Source organism: Neofelis nebulosa, chromosome 4 (assembly GCF_028018385.1).
Source record: "Neofelis nebulosa isolate mNeoNeb1 chromosome 4, mNeoNeb1.pri, whole genome shotgun sequence".
Classification (NCBI taxonomy): Eukaryota; Metazoa; Chordata; class Mammalia; order Carnivora; family Felidae; genus Neofelis; species Neofelis nebulosa.
Window position 1 is genome coordinate 119,238,362 of NC_080785.1, and position 21,468 is coordinate 119,259,829.

The 21,468-nt window shown below is 37.6% G+C and overlaps 1 protein-coding gene across 6 annotated transcripts in view; it reads left to right on the top strand.

Annotated features, from left to right (window-relative positions):
- Positions 1 to 21,468, top strand: part of RAD18 (RAD18 E3 ubiquitin protein ligase) — a 108,865-nt gene that overhangs the window by 24,428 nt on the left and 62,969 nt on the right. For all 6 annotated transcript variants that reach the window (XR_009260725.1, XR_009260726.1, XR_009260727.1 and 3 more), the window contains exons 5-7: positions 8,266 to 8,603; positions 9,925 to 10,024; positions 13,217 to 13,401. Coding sequence is in view for 3 of the 6 variants with exons in the window: in XM_058726132.1 (XP_058582115.1) it covers positions 8,266 to 8,603; positions 9,925 to 10,024; positions 13,217 to 13,401 (623 nt within the window). In the remaining 3 variants the exon portion in view is untranslated. The remainder of the gene's footprint in view (positions 1 to 8,265; positions 8,604 to 9,924; positions 10,025 to 13,216; positions 13,402 to 21,468) is intronic.

Sequence of the window (21,468 nt, forward strand, 5' to 3'; positions counted from 1 at the left end):
TTTGCTTCTTGATTCTTGGCCACATTCTGAAGAGGTAGAGTTCTTGTATAGTTAACAAATGGGCAAGATTGTCCTGTACTTGATGGAGTCACAATTATTCTGAAAGTCCATACTTCACCCAAAAAAATCTGAGTATCTATGATAAGTGCTGTTAGGTATTATAATACCAACTGACTTTAAATTAAATTTATAGGAATGGTGGAAATGAAAGAGAAAATTACCAATTCAGTTTAAGTATCCTTTTTAGAATTAATATTTTCACATGGCCCCTATTAAGCTGTGTGAATTGTAGCAGTCTAGTGGTTTTAAATCCCATGTGTCCATTCATGGCTTCCAAATTTACATCTTCAAGTAGATCTCACCCCAAAACTTCAGGCTCCCATATCCCACTGCTTACCTCATATCTCTGCTTGAACCTCTTAAAAGCAACTCTCAACTCTCTGGGCTGCCTGCCATCCCCCACTCCAAATCTCCTGCCCCCACAGTCTTTCTTCCCTCATTAAATGGCAGCTCTGTCCTTTCATTTGCCTAGGCCCCAAACCCTGGAGTCCTCCTTGACCCTTCTCTTTCACACTTAACTCTGGCATTCCATCAGTTAATCCTCCTGGCCCTGTTATTAACATGTTTCCTGAATCTGACAGTTTTTCATCACCGTGCCAGCATTATCCTGGCAAGCCAGCGTCAGCCTGTATTACTTTGATCACTTCTAGTGGTCTCCTATTCCTGCTTTTGCCCTCTGATAGTCCTTCTGAGGCTAGCAACCAAAGTGTCACTTTAAAACAAAAAGTCACAGGGGCGTCTGGGTGGCTCAGTCGGTTAAGCATCCGACTTCATTCCAGGTCACGATCTCACAGTTCATGAGTTCGAGCCCCGCATCAGACTCTGTGCTGACGCCTCAGAGCCTGGAGCCTGCTTCGGATTCTGTGTCTCCCTCTCTCTCTGCCCTCCCCTGCTCGTGCTCACACTCTGTCTCTGTCAAAAATAAATAAATAAATAAAAAAGTCAGGTCGTACTTAATATCGTCTGGAAGGGGTGTCCCATCTCATTTGGAAGAGCAGCCTGAGTCCTGCCAGTGGCAATCCTCTGGTCCCTACAGGACAGGGTCTCTTGCCGACTTCATGTCCCACTTCTCTGCCCCTTGTTTATTCTGCTCCAGGCGCACTGGCCTTCTTGCTATTTCTCCAATGTGTCAATCATACTCTGACCCTAGAGGCTTTGTACTTACTGTTATTTCTAGGGGAAACACTGTTTCCCCAGAGAGCCACATGGGTTAGTCCTTCAGTTTCTTCGGGCTCTGTGTTTTCATAGGGCACCTTCTCAGTGAGGCCTTCTGTGACCATCCTGTAAAGAGTGCCAAGCTCTTTCCCTCCTCATGCACGGCTTCACTGGCTTTGTTTTTTTCCCATAGCACTTTCATATATGTTGTGTGCATTCTAGTATCTCTTCCCTTACTGTAGTGTAAGCTTCATGAGGACTGAGACGATTTTGTTCTCCGTTATATTTCCACTGCCGAAACTACCCCCTAATAGCGGGCACATGAAGAAGTTAATGAGTTTCAGTTTTGGCACGGGGCGTAATTTTATCATCGCGGTAGTGGAGCTGTACTGCTTGCTGCAGGTACAGTCATGCCTCGTTTTACTGCACTTTGCTTTGGTGAACTTCCCAGGTGTTTAATTTTTTACAAACTGAAGGTTTTTGGCCACCCTGCATTGAGCAGGTCTTATCAGTGCCATTTTTCCAACAGCATTTGCTCACTTCATGTCTCTGTGTCACATTTTGGTGATTCTTAAAATATTTTGAACTTTTTCATCATTATTTTGTTTGTTATGGTGATACTATGATAATTGTTTTGGGGTGTCACAAACTGCAGCCTTATACGACCATGAATTTAATTGATAAATGATACACATGTACTGACTGTTCCACTCACAGGCCATTTCTCTGCCTCTCTCCCTCTCCTCGGGTCTCCCTATTCCCCGAGACACAACAGTATTTAAATTAGGCCAATTAATAACCCTGCAGGATGTCTAAGTGTTCAAGGGAGAAGAAGAGTCACAGGTCTCATTTTAAATCAAAAATAAGAAACGATTCAGCTTAGTGAGGAAGGCATGTTGAAAGCTGATATAGGCTGGAAGCTAGCCCTCTTGTGCCAAATGGCCAAGTTCTTGAAGTGCTGCTTCAGTGAACACACAAATAGTAAGAAACAAACAACCTTATTGCTGATATGGAGAAGGTTTTAGTGGTCTGGGAAGATGATCAAACTGGCCACAACATTCCCTTAAACCAAAGCCTGATCCAGAGCAAGGCCCTAACTCTTCAATTCTGTGAAGGCTGAGGGAGGTGAGGAAGCCGCAGAAGAAACGTCTGAAGCTAGCGGAGATTGGTTCACAAGGTTTAAGGAAAGAAGCTGTCTCCGTTACATAAGAGTGTAAGGTAAAGCAGCAAGTGCTGATGTAGAACCTGCAGTGAGTTATCTGGAAGTTCTAGCGGAGCTCGTTAATGAAGGTGACTGCGCTAAACGATAGATTTTCAATGTGGACGAAACAGCTTTCTATTGGAAGAAGACGCCATCTAGAACTTTCATAACTAGAGAGAAGTCAGTGCCTGGCTTCAAAACCTCAAAGGACAGGCTGCCTCTCTTGTTGGGAGCTAATGCCGCTAGTGACTTGAGGGTGAAGCCAGTGTTCATTTAGCTTGTGGATTGTCCCAGGGCCCTTAAGAATTATGCTACATATACTCTGCCTGTGCTCTGTAAATGGAACCACAAAGCCTGGACGATAGCACATCTTTTTATAGCATGGTTTACTGAATAGTTTAAGCCCACCGTTGGGAACTGTTGCTCAAGAAAAAAGGATTCTTTGAAAATGTTACTGCTCATTGGCAGTGCACCTGGTTACCTATAGGGCTGTGATGGAGATGTATGAGATTAATGTTGTTTTCATGCCTGCTCACGCAGCATCTATTCTGCAGCCCGTGGATCAAGGAGTGATTTCAACTTTCAAGTCTTAATGTTTAAGAAATACTTTTTGTAAGGCTGTAGCTGCTGTAGATAGTGATTGCTTTGATGGATCTGGGCAAAGTCTGTTGAAAACCTCCTGGAAAGGATTCACCATTCTAGATGCCATTAAGAACATTCGTGATTCATTGGAAGGGGTCAAAAATACCAGCAGGAACAAGAGTTTGGGAGAAGCTGATCCCGACCCTCATGGATGACTTTGAGGGGTTCACAAATTCTGTGGAGGAAGTAACTGCAGATGTGGTGGAAACAGCAAGAGAACTAGAATCAGAAGTGGAGCCTGATGATGGGACTGAATTGATGTAATGTCATGATAAAACATAAATGGATGATCAAAGCAAGTGGTTTCTTGAGGTGGAATCTACTCCTGGTGGAGATGCTGTGAAGATTGTTGAAATTAAAAAAAAAAGACTACTCCCATTCTGGGGCCTTTGATTTCCATGTAAATATTAGAATGAATATACTGTTTCCACCCCCAAAAAAGTTGCTTTTATTTTGATTGGCATTGCATTGAATCTATCAATAAATATGGGGAAAATGGGCATGTTAACATTGTTGAGTTTTCTAGTGCATGTACCTAGGGTATTTCTTTATTTAGGCTTTTTTAAAATTTTCCGCAGCAAATTTGGTAGTTTTCAAGACATAAGTTTTACACATTTTTGTTAAATTTATTCCTAGGTATTTAATATTTTTGATGATATTTCAAGTGGTATTTATTTAAAAATTTTATTTTCCATTTGCTAATACATAGACATGACATTAATTTTTGTTTAACAGATATTATGTCCAGGGATCTTGTAAAAATTCACTTACTCTAGTTGCTTGTAGAGTCTTTGGATTTTTTATAAACATAATCATGTCACTTGCAAATAAAGTTTTCTTTCCCATTTTGTGTGTGTGTGTGTGTGTGTGTGTGTGTGCGCCTTATCACAAAAGCTATGGCCTCCAGTATAATTTGAATAGAGATGGTGGCAGTAGACATCCTTGTCTGGTTTTCACTCTCAGGGGAATATGTTCCAGCTGTAATAGTAGCTATAGTTTTATTGAAAGTATCTTTTTTCAGATTAAGAAAGTTTCCTTCTGTTCCTAGTTTTCTAAGTGTTTTTGTTATGAATGGGTATTGGATTTTATCAAATGCTTTTTCTACATTTATTGTAATGATTGTATAATTTTTCTCCTTAAATTTGCTAATGTGGTGAATTGCATTGATTTTTCAAATAAGAAACCAACCTTGTATTCCTGAAATAAGTCTCATTTGGTCACGATGCATTATATGTTTTTATTTATCTCTAGATTTTATTTGTTAATGTTTCATTTATGATTTTTGTGTTTATATTTATGAGATATTATTGGATTATAATTTTATTTTCCTACAATGTGCTTGTCAGATTTTGTTATCAAGGTTATGCTGGCTTTAATATGAATTGGGAAACATTCTTTTTTTATTTTCTGGATAACTTTGTGTAGCATTGATATTATTTCTTCTATAAATATTTGGTAGAATTCACCAGCAAAACTGTCTGGGCTTGGGGTTTTCTTTGTAAGAGGGCTCATTATTTGTCATTACAAAAAAATTTGTAATATTTTTTATTTGTTAATTACATCACTTTGATTAATTGGATTGGTTCACATCTTCTGTATTCTTACTGATTTTTGTCCATTTTGTTAGTTAGAAAGGTATGTTTAGATTTATACACACTGTTATTTAAACCAACCATTATTGTGAATGGACTGTTTCTCCTTTTAGTTCGTTCAGTTTTTGCTTTATACATTTTGAAGCTATGCTACTAAGTGAATATAATTTATGATTTTTTAAATGTTTATTTTTGAGAGAGAGAGTGAGAGAGCATGCACACTAGTGGGGAAGTGGCAGAGAGAGAAGGGGACAGAGGGCCCAAAACAGGTTCCATGTTGTTAGCACAGAACCTGACACATGGCTCGAACTCATGAACCTCGAGATCCTGACCTGAGTTGAAACCAAGAGTTGGCTGCTTAACTGGTTAAGCCATCCGGGAGCCCCTATAATTTATGATATTTATGCTTTGAATTAAATTGACCATTTTGTCAAAATGAGATGTCCCTCTTTATCTCTCATGATACTTTTTGCCTTAATGTTGTCTGTTGTTAATGTTACCATATCAACTTTCTTTTCATTAATATTTTCATGGTACTTCTCTTCCTATCCTTTTATTTTCAACCTTCCTGGGTCTTTATATTTAAAGTATTTTTTCAAACAGTGTGTATCTTATTTTTAATCTAGTCTGTCTTTGTCTTTCAGAGTATTTACCCATCACATTTAATGTGATTACAGTTTAGCATGTTACCTTTGTTTTCTTTCTCCATTTGTTTCTTTGTAAAAAAAATTATTTATTTCTGCCCATTCTTTATGATATTAAAAGTATTTTTATTGTTTCCTTTGTTAGTTTTTACATTATATCTCTTAGTGTCACTCTTTTAAGTCCTTACTGAAGAAATGACAAAATATGTCCTAATAATAGTGTACCATAAATTAGTATTTTTATCATGTCCTGAACAGTGCAAGAACTTTACAGTATTTTTATATTATTTCTCTTTTTTAAAACTATGTTTTTGTATGTATTTTACTTACGTGTTTGCTGTAAATCCCACAAGACGTTGTTAGTGTTGTTGAAAACAGTAGTTTTGTTTTGACCCACATATTTACCTTTTGTGGAGCTGCTGATTCTTTTTTTTTTTTAATTTTTTTTTTTAACATTTATTTATTTTTGAGAGACAGAGGCAGAGTGTGAGCAGGGGAGGGGCAGAGAGAGAGAGAGGGAGACACAGATCTGAAGCAGGCTCCAGGCTCTGAGCTGTCAGCACAGAGCCCGATGCATGGCTCGAAATCAGAGACTGCGAGATTATGACCTGATCTGAAGTCAGACACCTAACCGACTGAGCCACCCAGGTGCCCCTGGAGCTGCTGATTCTTACTGACATTTTTGTACCTCCCTCTAGAATCATTTTCCTTAAGCTGAAGAACATTTCTGTACTACCTCGTCTGCCAGTGAGGAATTCTCTTAGCTTTTCTTAGCTTGAGAATGTATTTTGCTTTTACTTTAGAACACAATTTTCCTTTAAAAAAATGTTTATTTCTTTGAGAGAGAAAGAGAGAGAGTGAGCAAGGAAGAGGCAGAGAAAGAGGGAAAGAGAGAATCCCAAGCTGTGCTGACGGTGCAAAGCCCAATGTGGGGCTTGAGCTCATGAACCATGAGATCATGACCTGAGCCGAAATCAGGAGTTGGATGTTTAACCAACTAAGCCACTCAGGGACCCCTAGAACACTTAAAAAAAAATTTTTTTTTTACGTTTATTTTATTATTGTGGAACAGAGCATGAGCATGGGAAGGGCAGAGAGAGGAGGAGACACAGAATCTGAAGCAGGCTTCAGGCTCTGAGCTGTTAGCACAGAGCCCGACACGGGACTTGAACCCACCGACTGCGAGATCATGACCTGAGCCAAAATTGGACGCCCAACCCACTGAGCCACCCAGGCGCCACCCTGCCCTCTCCCCCGGAACACTATTTTTAATGGAAATGGAATTCTTGGTAGTTTTGCTTTCTTTCTGTAGTTTAAAGATGTCATGATGTCATAATATTATCTTTTTGCTTTCATTGTGAAGTCAGTGCTGTTTTTATTATTTGTTGGAGCAGTGGTTCTCAATGGGGAGTGATTTTACCTTCCCTTCACCCTTTCTTCCAGGGGGACATTTGGTAATGTCTGGATATGTTTTGGTTGTCTCAACCTGGGGTGGGGTATATGCTGCTGACATTCCTACATTGCACAGAACAGTTCTTCACAACAAAAAATGATTTGGTTGACAGTGTCCTAAGTGCCAAGGTTAGGAAACTATGATTTAGAGGTAACATGTCTTATTTTTTTTCTGATTGTTTACAAGATTTTCTCTTTCTTATTTTTTAACAGTTTGATTAATATATGCCTAGGTTTTATTTTCTTTGTTTTATCCTTTTGAGGATGAATTTTAATTCCCTCTAACACTACACTATCTTTTTACTCATTTGTGTGTTTTTTTATCTTTTTTCTTTAATATATTCATTGTAGTTATCTTGAAGTCTTTATAATGCTACTCTTTGGACCACCTCTGGATCTGCTTCCAATGACTATTTTATCTTTTGATATATGTGTTTTGAACATTGTTGATGAAATGTTATAGAGGCTGCGAATTATCCTCCTTTGAAAGATGTTGGGTTCTGTTCTGGTTCCAGCTCTTCACTTTTATTCTGCCGGGGCCTTGTTTAGTTCTTTGTTGGATTTGGCCTACTTCAGTTTTATTTATTTTTCCTAAGGTGTGGCCTTTGTGGGGTTTCAACTGAATGTCTAGGATCTTTATGAGATCTCTGCAATTTGGGCTCAAATTCCAACAACTTGTCAGCAGCTTTGGGAATCTCAGTTTCCCAGCATCTGCTTCCTACTAGGTCGCCTTGTGCTTTCGTCTTACGCTTTTGCAGCCATGGAGATGATCAGGGATGGATGAGAATTTCTATGCAGATTTTTGGTATTCTCTTTCTGTGGCTACCTGCTGTCCACCACCCTGTCCCTCCAATTCTAGCCATCTTTGCCCAGAACTCTGATCTCTGTTTCCACTCCCAGAAGATGCTTCTAGGGAAGTTCTTGGGGGCAGTGGTGGATCACCTCATGTTTTTCTTCTCTTTCATGGACTGCAGGCTTGTGTTGACTATAGTTCATGCTATAAACAATTGTTTTATATGTTTTGTCCAGATTCTAAAGTTATGTATGGTTAGAGAGTAAGTCTTATACCAGGTATTCTCCAAGGCTAGATTCTGAAGTATCTCTTTTCCTTTATAAAAGATTAACTGCATTAAAATATTTATGTATGTATGTATGTATGTGTGCGTGTGCATGAGTGGGGGAGGGGCAGAGAGGGAGGGAGAGAGAAAATCCCAAGCAGGCTCCATGCTGCCAGCACAGAGCCTGATGTGGAGCTCAATCCCACAAACTGTGAGATTAGGACCTGAGTCAAAACCAAGAGTCAGATGTCTAACACCCTGAACCCCCCAAGTGCCCCAAAGATTAACTGCTTTTTAAATCAGGTTTATTGCTTTGAAGAAATGCTGGTTTGGTTGTCATTATGGAATAAGTTCTGTATTTCACGGAAGCAAGTGTTAATTGGGAAAACGGGTTATGTCAGTTAACTTACTAAGTATAACTTGGACGTCATAGTTACCTATTGTGTTTTTGGTGCTTCAAGGAATCAATTGCTGCAGTTTGCCTTAGAGTCACCACCCATATCTCCTGCTTCCTCCTCTTCAAAGAACCTTGCTGCCAAAGTACACACTCCAGTAGCCTTCAGACATTCTTTAAAGCAAGGAAGCAAATTAATGGAGAATTTCTTGATTAGAGAAACTGGTGGTTCTATATCAGAGTTGTCGATAAAAGAGAATGAAAGCAAAGCCATCCCTCAAAAAGAGGTGAGCACTTCTTCAAAGACCAAAGAGGCACCTTCTGTAGAAAAGACAGCTCCAAGTTCCTTAGTTGCTAATGTTCCTGAGACACCCTCTACGTCAACTTTGAAACAGTCTGCCAAAGGTAGGAAATTATTTTCATATATGTGTTTTCTTACTTAATGGAAATCTTTTCATCCCACATGACATAAGAATAAATCGGCATCTTGAGGGGGGAAGGAATGGGAAAGGGCAAACCAGATTTCACATTTTAACATTCTCAGAAATTGATGTAGGCAGTGCTGCAAGATATTTTTGTACTCTTTCTCTCTCATAGAATGGGAATTGAGGCTGATTGCTGGAAAAATGAAGCAGTTTTAATTAGCTCATATTTTAACTATGGCAGTTGGTGTCTATTTTTCAGCTTTTAATTTCCCCCCTCATCTTTCATATCAATTCCATTTTAATCTTAAAGAGCTCCTTTTGTCTTATTATACCACTGCTTGAACACTTCCAAGCTGTTACGACTGGCATTTATAGCCACAGACAATTTGACCCCTCATCTATGTCTGATCTTATTTCTTATTTTTCCCCTCTCAAAAATCCTTCTATACTAGCCCAGCTGATCTCCCCATTATTTCTTGAATATACCCAGAGATTGGAAAAACTACAAGCTGCAGGCCAAATTTGGCTTGACACCAATTTTTGTAAATAAAGGTTCACTGGAAAATATCCACCCCCCTTCTGTTTATGAAGCTTTCATGCTCATGAAAGAGTTTAGTAGTTGTAACAGAGACCATCTGGCCTACAGAGCCTACAATCTCTACTACCTGGTCTCCTTCACTAAAATTGTTTGCTGACCCTTGTTTTACCTTTCTAGACTTTATCCAGATCCTAACCGTTCTTTTGTTGTGTCAGATAATACTGGCCTCTCCCATCACCAAAGTGGCAGAGCACTTGCCTTCTGGACTATTTTGTGTACAGTTTGCTTTTTTGATGATGAATAGCTCGGTTTGTTTAACCTATTATTTCCATGTCTTTTCTTGCCTGTGAAGTTCAGAGCACCTTTTAGGCAGAAATTAGGTCTTAACACATCTTTGGTATGACCACATCACATACAGTGCAGGGCAATGAGTGGTTATTAAACTTAGGTTGAAATTAGCATATTACTACTCAACAGTTTAAATTTTGTAAGGATAGGTGAATTTTAAGTGCATTTCCTGACAAATCTTTGATCATTGTATCAATTGACCGTTCTTGTTGTAGTGTTTTTAGCTAATAGTTAAAAGTCTGTCCTACCTCTGTTGCCCTGAGGGGCCCTTCTTTTTCTCTTTTGCTTTTCTAAGTGCATGTTAAGGTTGGAATTCTATTTTTTTATATTAATTGTTGAAAGATGTCAGGTTATATGTTATTTTTGCCCTTTCCATAAATAATAAAATTTTTCTTTCTCTTTTTAAAAAATACAGTGGATTGTCCTGTTTGTGGGGTTAATATTCCAGAAAATCACATTAATAAGCACTTAGACAGCTGTTTAACACGTGAGGAGAAGAAGGAAAGCCTCAGAAGGTAAGGAAGTTAAGTATAACCATTGACCTACTTTAGCAAGGTACTTCTTGTGCTTTGTAAACTATTCCACCAGCTCTTCCATTCTGTCTCCTTTGCTCTGAGGGTTATTTCCCATAAGCCATAAGAATCTGGTGACCTTGATGGAACTGGAGGGTATTATGCTAAGTGAAATTAGTCAGAGAAAGACAGAAATCATATGACTTCACTCATATGAGGACTTTAAGAGACAAAACAGATGAACATAAGGGAAGGGCAACAAAAATAATTTGGGAAGGGGAACAAAACAGGAGAGGCTCATAAATACGGAGAGCAAACTGAGGGTTACAGGAGGGGTTGTGGGAGGGGGGATGAGCTAAATGGGTAAGGGGCACTAAGGAGTCTACTCCTGAAATCATTGTTGCACTATATGCTAACTAATTTGGATGTAAATTTAAAAAGATAAAAAAATAAAACAAGTTAATAATTAAAAAAAAAAAAAAGAATCTGGTGACCTTCATTCTCCTTAGAAATGTTTCTTCTTGGGGCACTTGGCTGGTTCAATTGGTAGACCATGTGACTCTCAATCTCAGGGTTGTGAGCTCAGGCCCCATGTTGGGCATGGAGCCTGTTTGGAAAAAAGAAAGAAGGAAAGAAAAGAAAGAAAAGAAATGTTTCTTCCTGAGGAATAAGTTTTGAGTATAGAAGCTGAGCATTTTCTCCTTGAATAGTGAGGAATCAGCATCGGTCCTCTTGTTTGGACTGCTCTTTTTCTAGATGCATCTGCCATATTTCTTCTAATACATTTAGTTACGTCAATTTATCTAAGACTTGCTCATCCATATGTAATTAAGTTCAAGTTCCAACAGTGGTCCCACACCTTGTTCCATATTGTATGTTGTCCTGCCAGTTGCTCTGTTTTGCAGTTTAGAAGCACTGCATATTGTATCTCTCTTAAGGAAGGATTCACTGCACCGGTGAGTGTATTGAAGGCTCTGAGAAGTTCTGTATTGAAGGTAGTTGTTGGAATTTGTGTAATCCAGCAATTACTACATTTATTTGACCGCAAAACCTTTTTGTCCTCATATCTTGCAAAACTAGTGTTTGTGAAAGTACACTTAGGGAAGCATTGAGCTCTGTTTCTCTTTAGTTACATCCTGATTCTGGGGTCTGGTCACATAAGAGAGACTGTGACATTTGAAATATTTTATCCACAACACTCTGAGGGGCCGTTTTCTCGATAGGGGTGACAACCCTCCACCCGTTCCATGTAGAATCGTATCAGAATTGATTCAAAGAATACTCTTCCTTTTGATGCCTTCAGATTCTGAGGACCCTTAAATGCATTACTTTCACTAAATGATGAAAGAAGGGTCAGTGTTATCTTCATGTTTTGGGCATCATCTGTCAGTCTTCATATTTAAAAATTTCTTGATAGAAGTTGTTGATTCCTGCTGTTGCATTTCATTATAAATGCCTGTGAACAGCACAGTTTTCTGTTCGAATTTCACAGGCATAAGTTTAATAACCTAGTCTTGCTAAGCCAAAATGTTTTAGATGCAGACTTAATGAACTGTCCCTCATAATGTGCATGTACAAACTCCTACAAAATGTTTTAGGTCTCGCTAACTACTGTGATTTTTGTTTAGCCGTGATCTTATCCTGTAGAGCCCCCTGGGTAATTTTCAGAAAACTGTAATCTGTTGAGAGTCTGTAAGTCTTTCTGCAGTTAAATAGTGATCTCTGGCTTTTAGGCTTTATTGATAGAGCATAAAAGAAACAATTTAGCTAGGGAGTGGTGCTGTAGGTTTATAGAAAAATGTTTGATTGTTTTCAGTCTCCATTTATTCAACTGTGCCATTTCTCTCAGTATAGTCTTTAGGCCATTTGCATCAGATTTACCCTGTGGAAGCTTGTTAAAATAGACTTTAGGTCTCCACTTCAGAAGTGGGTGGTATGGAGATGTGACCAAGAATCTGCAATTTAATAAGCTCTCCTGATAGTTCCAAGATTCACTACAGTTTGGGTAGCATGGCCTTGAAGGCAAACTAGTTATATGTAAGTCCTTTGTGAAATCTTGTTTTTTGGATAAACCTTTTACTTTCAAGGGCTTATTAGTTTCTACCGGAGACTTTGGCATTTTCATTTGGAAATTATGGGAATTGTAATGACTACTTTGAATGCATATTTATTAAGTACCTAATTGCCATGGTGTTGAGCCAAGCAGTGTACTCAGAGTCATTATAATTGTATTAAATAGATTAAAACTCACTAAGGGTCCCTTTTATAAAATTGTCTCAAGTCATTGATACCCTTAGCTTGATTTCTATTCCATCTTAAGAAATAATGTTTATTAACTCCTTTTTTGGATGGAGCAGAAGAAAGTCATTTGATAGGGCTTTGTTATATTACATTGCAGCTTAGTGCTTGTCACTGTATTAATTATATAAGTAGAATGAAGAGCCAGGTGGTGGTTTTGCTAATACACTTGTAATGCCTTATATATTTGTTACTGTAATTGAAGTTAAAGATAACAGAACCCTCAGTATTTTTTGCTGTTGTTTTCAATCGTGTTCTTTGAAGATGCTGCCATAAGAATACTATCTACCTGTCGGCTTTCTGACTTCTTTTTTCACTGGCAGTAATGAATTGGGTAAAGCTAAGGGGGTGGGGGTAGTTTTGATTGTGGATTAGAATTTTTTCTCAAGAAGTTATATTCTTAAATCTGTCGTTTAAATCTCAATAGTGTTTATACTCTGATCATCTGAGGTAACTGTTTTTTATAGAGTTTTTGCCTGGAAACCATGGATGCATTTTAGGGCAAACATGTTTTAAAGCATTGGAGAATTGAGTAAGTCTATGTAAGTGTGATTCTAAGTGAAGTTCTTACAGCAATTAGTGCATAGGCCTTCCATGGGCATCCCAGGTCTGCATCCTTAGGCCTGACCTCCTTATGAGACCTACGTTTCTCTAAGTTTGGCTGCCATGTGGACCCTGGTATCTGAATGTGCTGTCAGCACCTCAGATACATCATCATATCCAACACTATCACCTTTATTTGCAAATTGGATCCTTCTCTTTCTCACTTTTATCTTAATGGTTCCACTGCTCTCCCAGTCACACTGGTACTCTGTCAAGGCAAATTACTGTTTTATGTGAAGAGATTTTGATAATTCAGAGTAACCCTTAGTGATTTCATTTTTTCCCTCTTTTCAGTTCTGTTCACAAAAGGAAGCCTCTGCCCAAAACTGTGTATAACTTGCTCTCAGATCGCGACTTAAAGAAAAAGCTAAAACAGCATGGATTATCTATTCAAGGAAGTAAACAACAGCTCATTAAAAGGCACCAAGAATTTGTACACATGTACAATGCCCAGTGTGATGCTTTGCACCCTAAGTCAGGTAAGCTAGTAAAGCAATGAGTTCTTCTTTTCTCTGGATAAAGCAGTTTGTGTAGCTCAGGGATTATAAACTGTAGAAAAGAAACATTAATAAGTATAATTTTGATAGTAGATGAGACATGCAAATGTATTCCTTCAAAAGGTATCTAGAATACACCCTGATAAGCCAGCCTTTCTCTCAGCCTCTTAGTCCCTATTCCCATCTCAGAGGCAACCCCTGCTGCCTGTTTCTTATGTATATCTTTCCAGAGATAGTGCAGGATGAAGACTTGATCTAGAGAGCTGGGTTATAATCCCAGTTTTGTAGCTTTACGACTGGGGGACTATGGGCAAGCTACTTACTATCTCAGTTTTCTCATCCATAAAATAAGGATTATGATACTGTGTGCTACCTAGTGTTTTTAAAGGAAATAAATGAAAAGTGCATGGCATTGCATCATAGCAAGTAGTTAGCATTCAACAAATGTTACCATTATGATTATAAATTACACACAAACATATGTTGTTGACTATTGTTTTGTAAAAATGTTAGTACTATATACACACTATTTAATGGTTTGTCCTTTTCATTTAATCACACACATGTTTTGGAGTTCTTTGAATTATTAGCATATATAGAATTGCCTAATTTTTTAAAAACTGAAGTACAGTATACAAACAGAAAAGTATACAAATGGTATTGTTTAGTGAATTATCACAGAGTAAATTTCACAAAGGGAAAATACCTTTGTAACTACTTTTCAGATCAGAACCAGCATCCCCAAAGCCCCTGTGCTCCCACCTCCAATCACTCCCGCCTTCATTTGCACAAATGACCAGCACCTTGACTTCTAACACCAGAGATAATTCGTTTTGCTTGTTTTTCCTATATTTTGTCTTTATGTAAATGGAATAATAAATAGCTTATGTATTCTTTGCAGTGTGGCTTTATTTGTGCGGAATTATATTTAGAAGATTCATCTATGTTTTTGTGTACAGTTGTGATCTTTTCATTTTTATTGCTATAGAGTATTCCGTTGTATATCACACTGTTTATCCATTCAGTGGTTGATGGACATTTGGATTTGTCTACTCTTTGGCTCTTAAGAATAATGTTGCTGTCTCTTTTACATGTCTTAGTGCACACAGGCACACATACTTGTTGGATATATATATATCTAGGAGTGAAATTATTGATATATTTGTGCAGCTGCTTAGCTTTCATGGATAATGTAGCCAAAAACTCAGTGCCAGGGTACATTTTTTTTCCCTTATTTAATTTCTTTTTTTTCTTCTTGTTTTTGTTCCTACCAGTGCACACTTTCATTAGGAGGGTCTGAGAGTTCCAGTTTTTTCACATCCTTGACAACATCAGTATTGTCAGTTTTCTTTTTTGGCCATTTTAGTGGGTCATTGGTAGTATCTCATTATGGTTTTAATCTGCATTTCCCCCATGATTTACAGTGTTGGGCACATTTTTATATGTTTGTTGATCATCTGGATATCTTCTTTGGTGAAATACCCATCTAAGCATTATGACCGATTTTTTTATGCTGTGTATCCTTTTCTTCCCCTTATTTATTTGTGGGAGTATGTGAAGTTTTCTGTATATAGATATTGCTGGATATATATGTATATTTAAACTCTTCATTTTGCCTTTTCGTTCTCTTAATGACTTCATTCAAGAAGTAGAAGTTCTTAATTGTACTAATCTTTTGCGTTTTTCCTTTAGTTAGTGCTTTATGTCCTTGCCTATTGCAAGGTCATGAGGATCTTGTTTTGTTCTAAAAGCTTTATTGGTTTTGCTTTTACATTTTGATCTGCAATTTATCTGGAATCTATTTTAGCATATGTTGTGAGGTAGGGGCAAGATTCTCTTGTTTTTCCATACAGATAGCCAATCAATGCAGCACCACCATCCCTTCCCCTATCTCTTGATGGTTTTAATTTGTATTTTCCTGAGGCTAATGATGTTCAGCATCTTTTCATATATTTATTTGCTATTTGTGTGTGTGTGTGTGTGTGTGTGTGTGTGTGTGTGTGTGTTGGTAAAGGGTCTGTTGAAATATTTTGTCCATTAACATTTTTTTATTGCTTATAGGAGTTGTTTTATATATTCTCGGGGTGCTTGGGTGGCTCAGTCGGTTAAGCCTCCAACTCTTGATTTCAGCTCAGGTCATCATCTCACAGTTTGTGAGCTCGAGCCTCGCATCAGGCTCTGCACTGACAGCATGGAGCCTGCTTGGGATTCTTTCTCTGCCCTTCCCTGCATGTGTGTGCACTCTCTATCAAAATAAACAAACTTAAAAAAAATAGAGTTGTTATATTCTGGATACCAGTCATTTGTGAAATACATGTATTTGAATATTGTATCCTAGGCTTTGACTTGCCTTATCATTTTCTTAATGTCTTTTGAAGAGCAGAAGTTTTTCATTTTGATAAAGTCCAGTTACCACTTTTTTTCTTTTATGGTTCATGCTTGTGGTATTCCATGAAGAAATATTTGCCTATCCTAGGATCACAAAGAATTTCTCCTATGTTTTCTTCTAGAAGTTTTATAATTTTAGCTTTTATATTCAAGTCTATGATGCATTTCCAGTTACTTTTTCTGTTGATGTGAGGTAAAGGTTACAGCTCACTTAAAAAAATATGGCTATGTATCTAGTTTTAACAGTTCCATTTGTTAAAAAGGCTATCCTTTCCCCATCTACATTTCCCCCTTTGTCAAAAATCTGTGGACCATATATGTGTGTGAATATACCTAGAATCTTTTCTGTTCTATCGGTCTTTATGCCGGATTTTTTTTTTTTTTTTTTTTTTTTTTTTTTTTTTTTGCCAGCACCATACCCCCTTGATTCCTGTAACTTGGTAGCAAGTATTGAAGTCAGGTGGAGAAAGTCCTTCAAATTTGTTCTTTTTCAAAATTACTTTGACTATTCTAGGTCCTTTGCATTCCCATGTAAATGTTAGACTCAGTTTGTTAATGTCTACAAAAAGAGCCTTCTGGGATTTTAATTGGGATTACGTTAAATTCATTGATCAATTTAGGAGAATTGATAACTTTACTGAGTCTTTTAATACCAGTCAAGTTCTGTCTCTCTTTGTTTAGGTCTCCATTAATTTCTGTCAGCATTGTTTTCCAGCTTTTTATATACATGTTTTCTAAGTATTTTGTTAAGCTTACCACTAAGTTGTTGTCGTTGTTTTTGGTGCTATTGTAAGTGGTATTTTTTATGTCAGTTTCTCATTACCATTTAAAAATTTTTTTTTTCAACGTTTTTTATTTATTTTTGGGACAGAGAGAGACAGAGCATGAACAGGGGAGGGGCAGAGAGAGAGGGAGACACAGAATCGGAAACAGGCTCCAGGCTCCGAGCCATCAGCCCAGAGCCTGACGCGGGGCTCGAACTCACGGACCGCGAGATCGTGACCTGGCTGAAGTCGGACGCTTAACCGACTGCGCCACCCAGGCGCCCCCCTCATTACCATTTTAAAGAATCATTTTGATATACTGATTTTTGTATATTTAGCTTTGTATATTTTGTATATGTATGTATACATATCTATAGTGTTAACTTTTTTTTTTTAATTTTTTTTTTTAACATTTATTTATTTTTGAGACAGGGAGAGACAAAGCATGAACAGGGGAGGGTCAGAGAGAGGGAGACACAGAATCTGAAATAGGCTCCAGGCTCTGAGCTGTCAGCACAGAGCCCGACGCGGGGCTCGAACTCACAGACTGCGAGATCATGACCTGAGCCGAAGTCGGCCGCTTAACCGACTGAACCACCCAGGCGCCCCTATAGTGTTAACTTTTAAAACTAAATTATTTCTAGTTGTTTCTAGGATTTTTTATTTACACAATCATGTCAATAAAAATAAGTTTTATTTCTTTTTTCTTTTCAGTCTGTGTGTTTTTGATTTCCTCTTCTTGCTTTATTGCGCTGGTTAGACACTCCAGTGCAGTGTTGTATGAAAGTATGAACAAATATCCTTTCCTTACTACCAGTCTTATAGATAACATATTTAGTCTTTAACCATTAAGTCTGACAGTTGCAGATTTTCAAAGATGCCTTTTGTGAGGTTGAGCGTGTTTCTTCGATTCCTAGTTTGTTGGGAATCGTGAAGGAGTGTTGGATTGTGTCCAATCTTTGTTCTACATTTATTGAGTTTGTCATTTTTCCCCCTTATTCAGTAATATTCTGTAATATGGCTTATTACATTGATTTTTTAATAGCTTTGTTGAAATATAATTCACATACCGTACTACCCATTCAAAGTTGTAATTCAGTGGTTCTTAGTATATTCACAGTTATGCAGCCACCACTGCAATACATTTTAGAACATTTTTATCACCCCCAAAAGAAACTCCATATCCATTAGCAGTCACTCAGCATTTTTTCCCAATCCTCATAGCCCTAGACAACTACTAATTTACTTTCTCTGTAGACCTGTCTATTCTAGATATTTTACTTACTTATCTCCCAGTGTTTGGATATTCTGTTCATTTTTTTCAGTGTTTGTGTTTTTTGCCTTTTGGTATGTTTTTGTAATGTTTTTCTTGTTAGTTGGACATAATATACTAGTTAAAAGGAACTTGTTTTAAGTAGGCCCTTAGTAATGTGGTGGTGATGTGTGCCAGGGAGGGGAAGCTTCTTAGCATTAGGCCTCAATTCTTTAGTGGGCCTGTGTCCCTGGATTGTAAACTTACCAAATATTTCTTAGTTTTTTTCTCCTCCCTTAGGTGGGAAGATGGCTAGAGCAGGCTGGAGTTGGGTGTAGTAGTCCCTCCTTATCTGTGGGGGGATACTTCCAAGACCCCTAGTGGATTCCTGGAACCATGGATAGGACCAAATCCTATATATATTGTTTCTCCTGTGCGTGCATACCTATGATAAAATTTAATTTATAAATTAGGCACAGTGAGACATTAACAATAACTAATAAAATAGAACAATTTTAACAATATATTATAATAAAACTTATGTGAATATGGTCTCTCTCTCTCTCAAAATATCTTATTGTAGTGTATTCATACTTCTTATGGTAATGTGAGTTGATAAATTGTCTGCATATTAAGAGAGTTGAATCACGTGGTCCTTGTGATATAGTGTTAGTCTACTCTTGACTTTCTTTCTGACCATATATCAGAAGAAGGTCATCTGTGTCTGAAACATGGTTGATTGCGAGTTACCAAAACAGTGGAGAGCAGAACTGCAGTTAAGGGGGGGACTTCTGTATTTCCCTTTCCCAGGTCAATTAGGCTCTAGTAATACCCCAGTTGGTTAGGCTCTATTTAACTAGTTCCCTGAGAGGACAGGTCTTGTTAAGAGAAGAATACATTGGTATATTTGAAGATGGTTTCTTTTCCCTTCCCCCTGCTCAAAACCAGAGATTTTTCTTTGATAATTTACTATAAGGATTTTGTTGAACTCCTGAAGATGAACCTCACAATATTGTCTCCCCTACCACCCTCCAGCCATGACTGGGTCTCCCTGGAGTTTTTACCTCTCAGAATCATCTGCACAGGACCTCCAGCAATTAATTAATTATGATTCAGGTTTTCTTATCTTTTGTTATGTTTCTCACTGCAGTTTCTGCTTGTAAGTTTCTCCTAAGGTAAGCCATTACTCCGTATTTTTGGGGGTCTCAACAGTCTTGGGGGCATTAGTTTGCCCTGTGTCCTCTTCAGGTGGATCTAAGAAGAGTCGCTGATTTTTCAGTCTGTTGAGCTTTTAACTTGTTATTAAGACGGAATGGCAACTTCCAACCTCCTTCTGTGCAGAACTGGAAGTCCATTTCATTTAAATGAATTAATGCAAAATACATGGCCTTCAGTGACTGACTTCTTTTCAAGGTTGTCCATTATTCATGGTTAGTACTGCATTCCTTTTTATTGCCCAATAATATTTCATTGTGTGGATCTATTACTTATTTTTGCCTATTCATTGACTGACATCTGGGATTTTTCCACTTTTCAGCCATTATGAATAACGCTGCTATGAACTATGAATATCCATACACAAGTGTCTGTGTGGACTTACGTTTTCATTTTCCATAGATATGTACTTAGAAGTGGAATTGCTGGGTTAAATGGTAACTACATTTTAACATTTTGAGGAACTGCTGGATTGTTTTTCAGTGTGCCTACAACATTTTACATTTCACTAGTGTAAGGGTTCCAGTTTCTCCACATTCTTGCCACCATTTGTTATTCTGTCTTTCCTGTTTTGGCCACCCTAGCCATGTGAAGTGGTGTGTCATTGTGGTTTTGATTTGTATTATGTTGATTTTTGAATATTAAAGCAACCTTTTATCTTTAGCAAGGACTGTGTCCATTTCATCTAAGTTCTTGAATTTACAATTTGCTGTCAGCATTTTTTTTAAGAATATTTCTTTCATTGTCTTTTAATGTCTGTGGGATCTGTGGTAATGTACTGTCTTTTGTTTTTGATACTAGAAATATGTCTTCTCTCTTTTTTCCCTTGATTGGGTTTACCTATAAGATATCAATTTTATTGATTTTTTCCAAAGAACTGGCTTTCAGTTTCATTTTTTTTCCTCAACTTATTGCATATTTTCCATTCTATTGAATTTTCCTCCTATCATTATTTTCTTCTTTCTAATTACTTTAGGTTTAATTTGGTCTTATCTCTGTAGCTTATTATGGTGGAAGCTTAGATAATTATTTCAGATTGTTCTTCTTTCAAAATTTTCCTATTTTACTTACACCCACAAATGTTGATACATTGTATTTTCATTTGCATTCAGTTAAAATATTTTCTTTATTTTTTTAAAATATTTTTTAGCGTTTATTTATTATTGAGAGACAGAGAGAGACAGAGCATGAGCAGGGGAGGGGCAGAGAGAGGGGGAGACACAGAATCTGAAGCACGCTCCAGGCTCTGAGTTGTCAGCACAGAGCCTGGTGCGGGGCTCAAACTCACAAACTGCGAGATCGTGATCTGAGCCGAAGTTGGACGCTTAACTCACTGAGCCACCCAGGTCCTCCTAAAATATTTTCTAATCTTTGTTGCCATTTCTTATTTGAATAGTGGGTTATATAGAAGTATTTCCAATTTCCAAATATATGGGCATTTCCCAGAAATCTTTTATTATTCATTTTACTTTGATTCTATTTAACCAGTTCTGTATCATTTCAGACCTTTTACATTTACTGAGACTTGTTTTATTTATTTGTTTATTTATTTATTTATTTATTTATTTATTTTTTAAATTTTTTTTAACGTTTATTTATTTTTGAGACAGAGAGAGACAGAGCATGAACAGGGGAGGGTCAGAGAGAGGGAGACACAGAATCTGAAACAGGCTCCAGGCTCTGAGCTGTCAGCACAGAGCCCGATGCGGGGCTTGAACTCACTGACTGCGAGATCATGACCTGAGCCGAAGTCGGCCGCTTAACCGACTGAGCCACCCAGGCGCCCCCTGAGACTTGTTTTATAACTCAACATTAGGATTTCCTGGTAAATGTTCCATAAACACTTGAATATTTTGCTTTTTTTTTTTTTTTCCTTAAATGTTCTGTAAACTTGCTTGATAGTAACATTCAGTTCTTCTGCATCCTTGCTGATCCTATATTCGCTGGTGCTATCAATTCCTGAAAGGATTATTGAAATCTCCAACTATATTTATAGATTTTCCATTTTTCCTTTCAATAATTTCAGTTTTCCTTATATTTTGAATCTCAATAATTAAGTGTGTGTGCATTTAGTATTGTTATGTCTTCTAGATAAGTTGACCTACTACTACTTATTATTATGAAATGTTTGTCTTTGTCTCTGGTAATATTCTTCGTCTCAAAATCTACTTTATCTGGTATGGATGAATATAGCCAGTCTATCTTACTTCACTCTTCTTCTCTTTAAACCCATTGTGTTATTATATTTAAACTTCTTTGAAAGTGGTATGTGGTTTTGGTTTCCTTTTTTCTTCAAGTTTATTTATTTATTTTGAGAGACAGAGAAAGAATGAGCAAGAGCATGAGAAGGAAAGGGACAGAGAGAAAGGGAGAGAGAGAATCCCAGGAAGGTTCTGCACTGTCAGCGCAGAGCCTCACATGGGGCTTGAT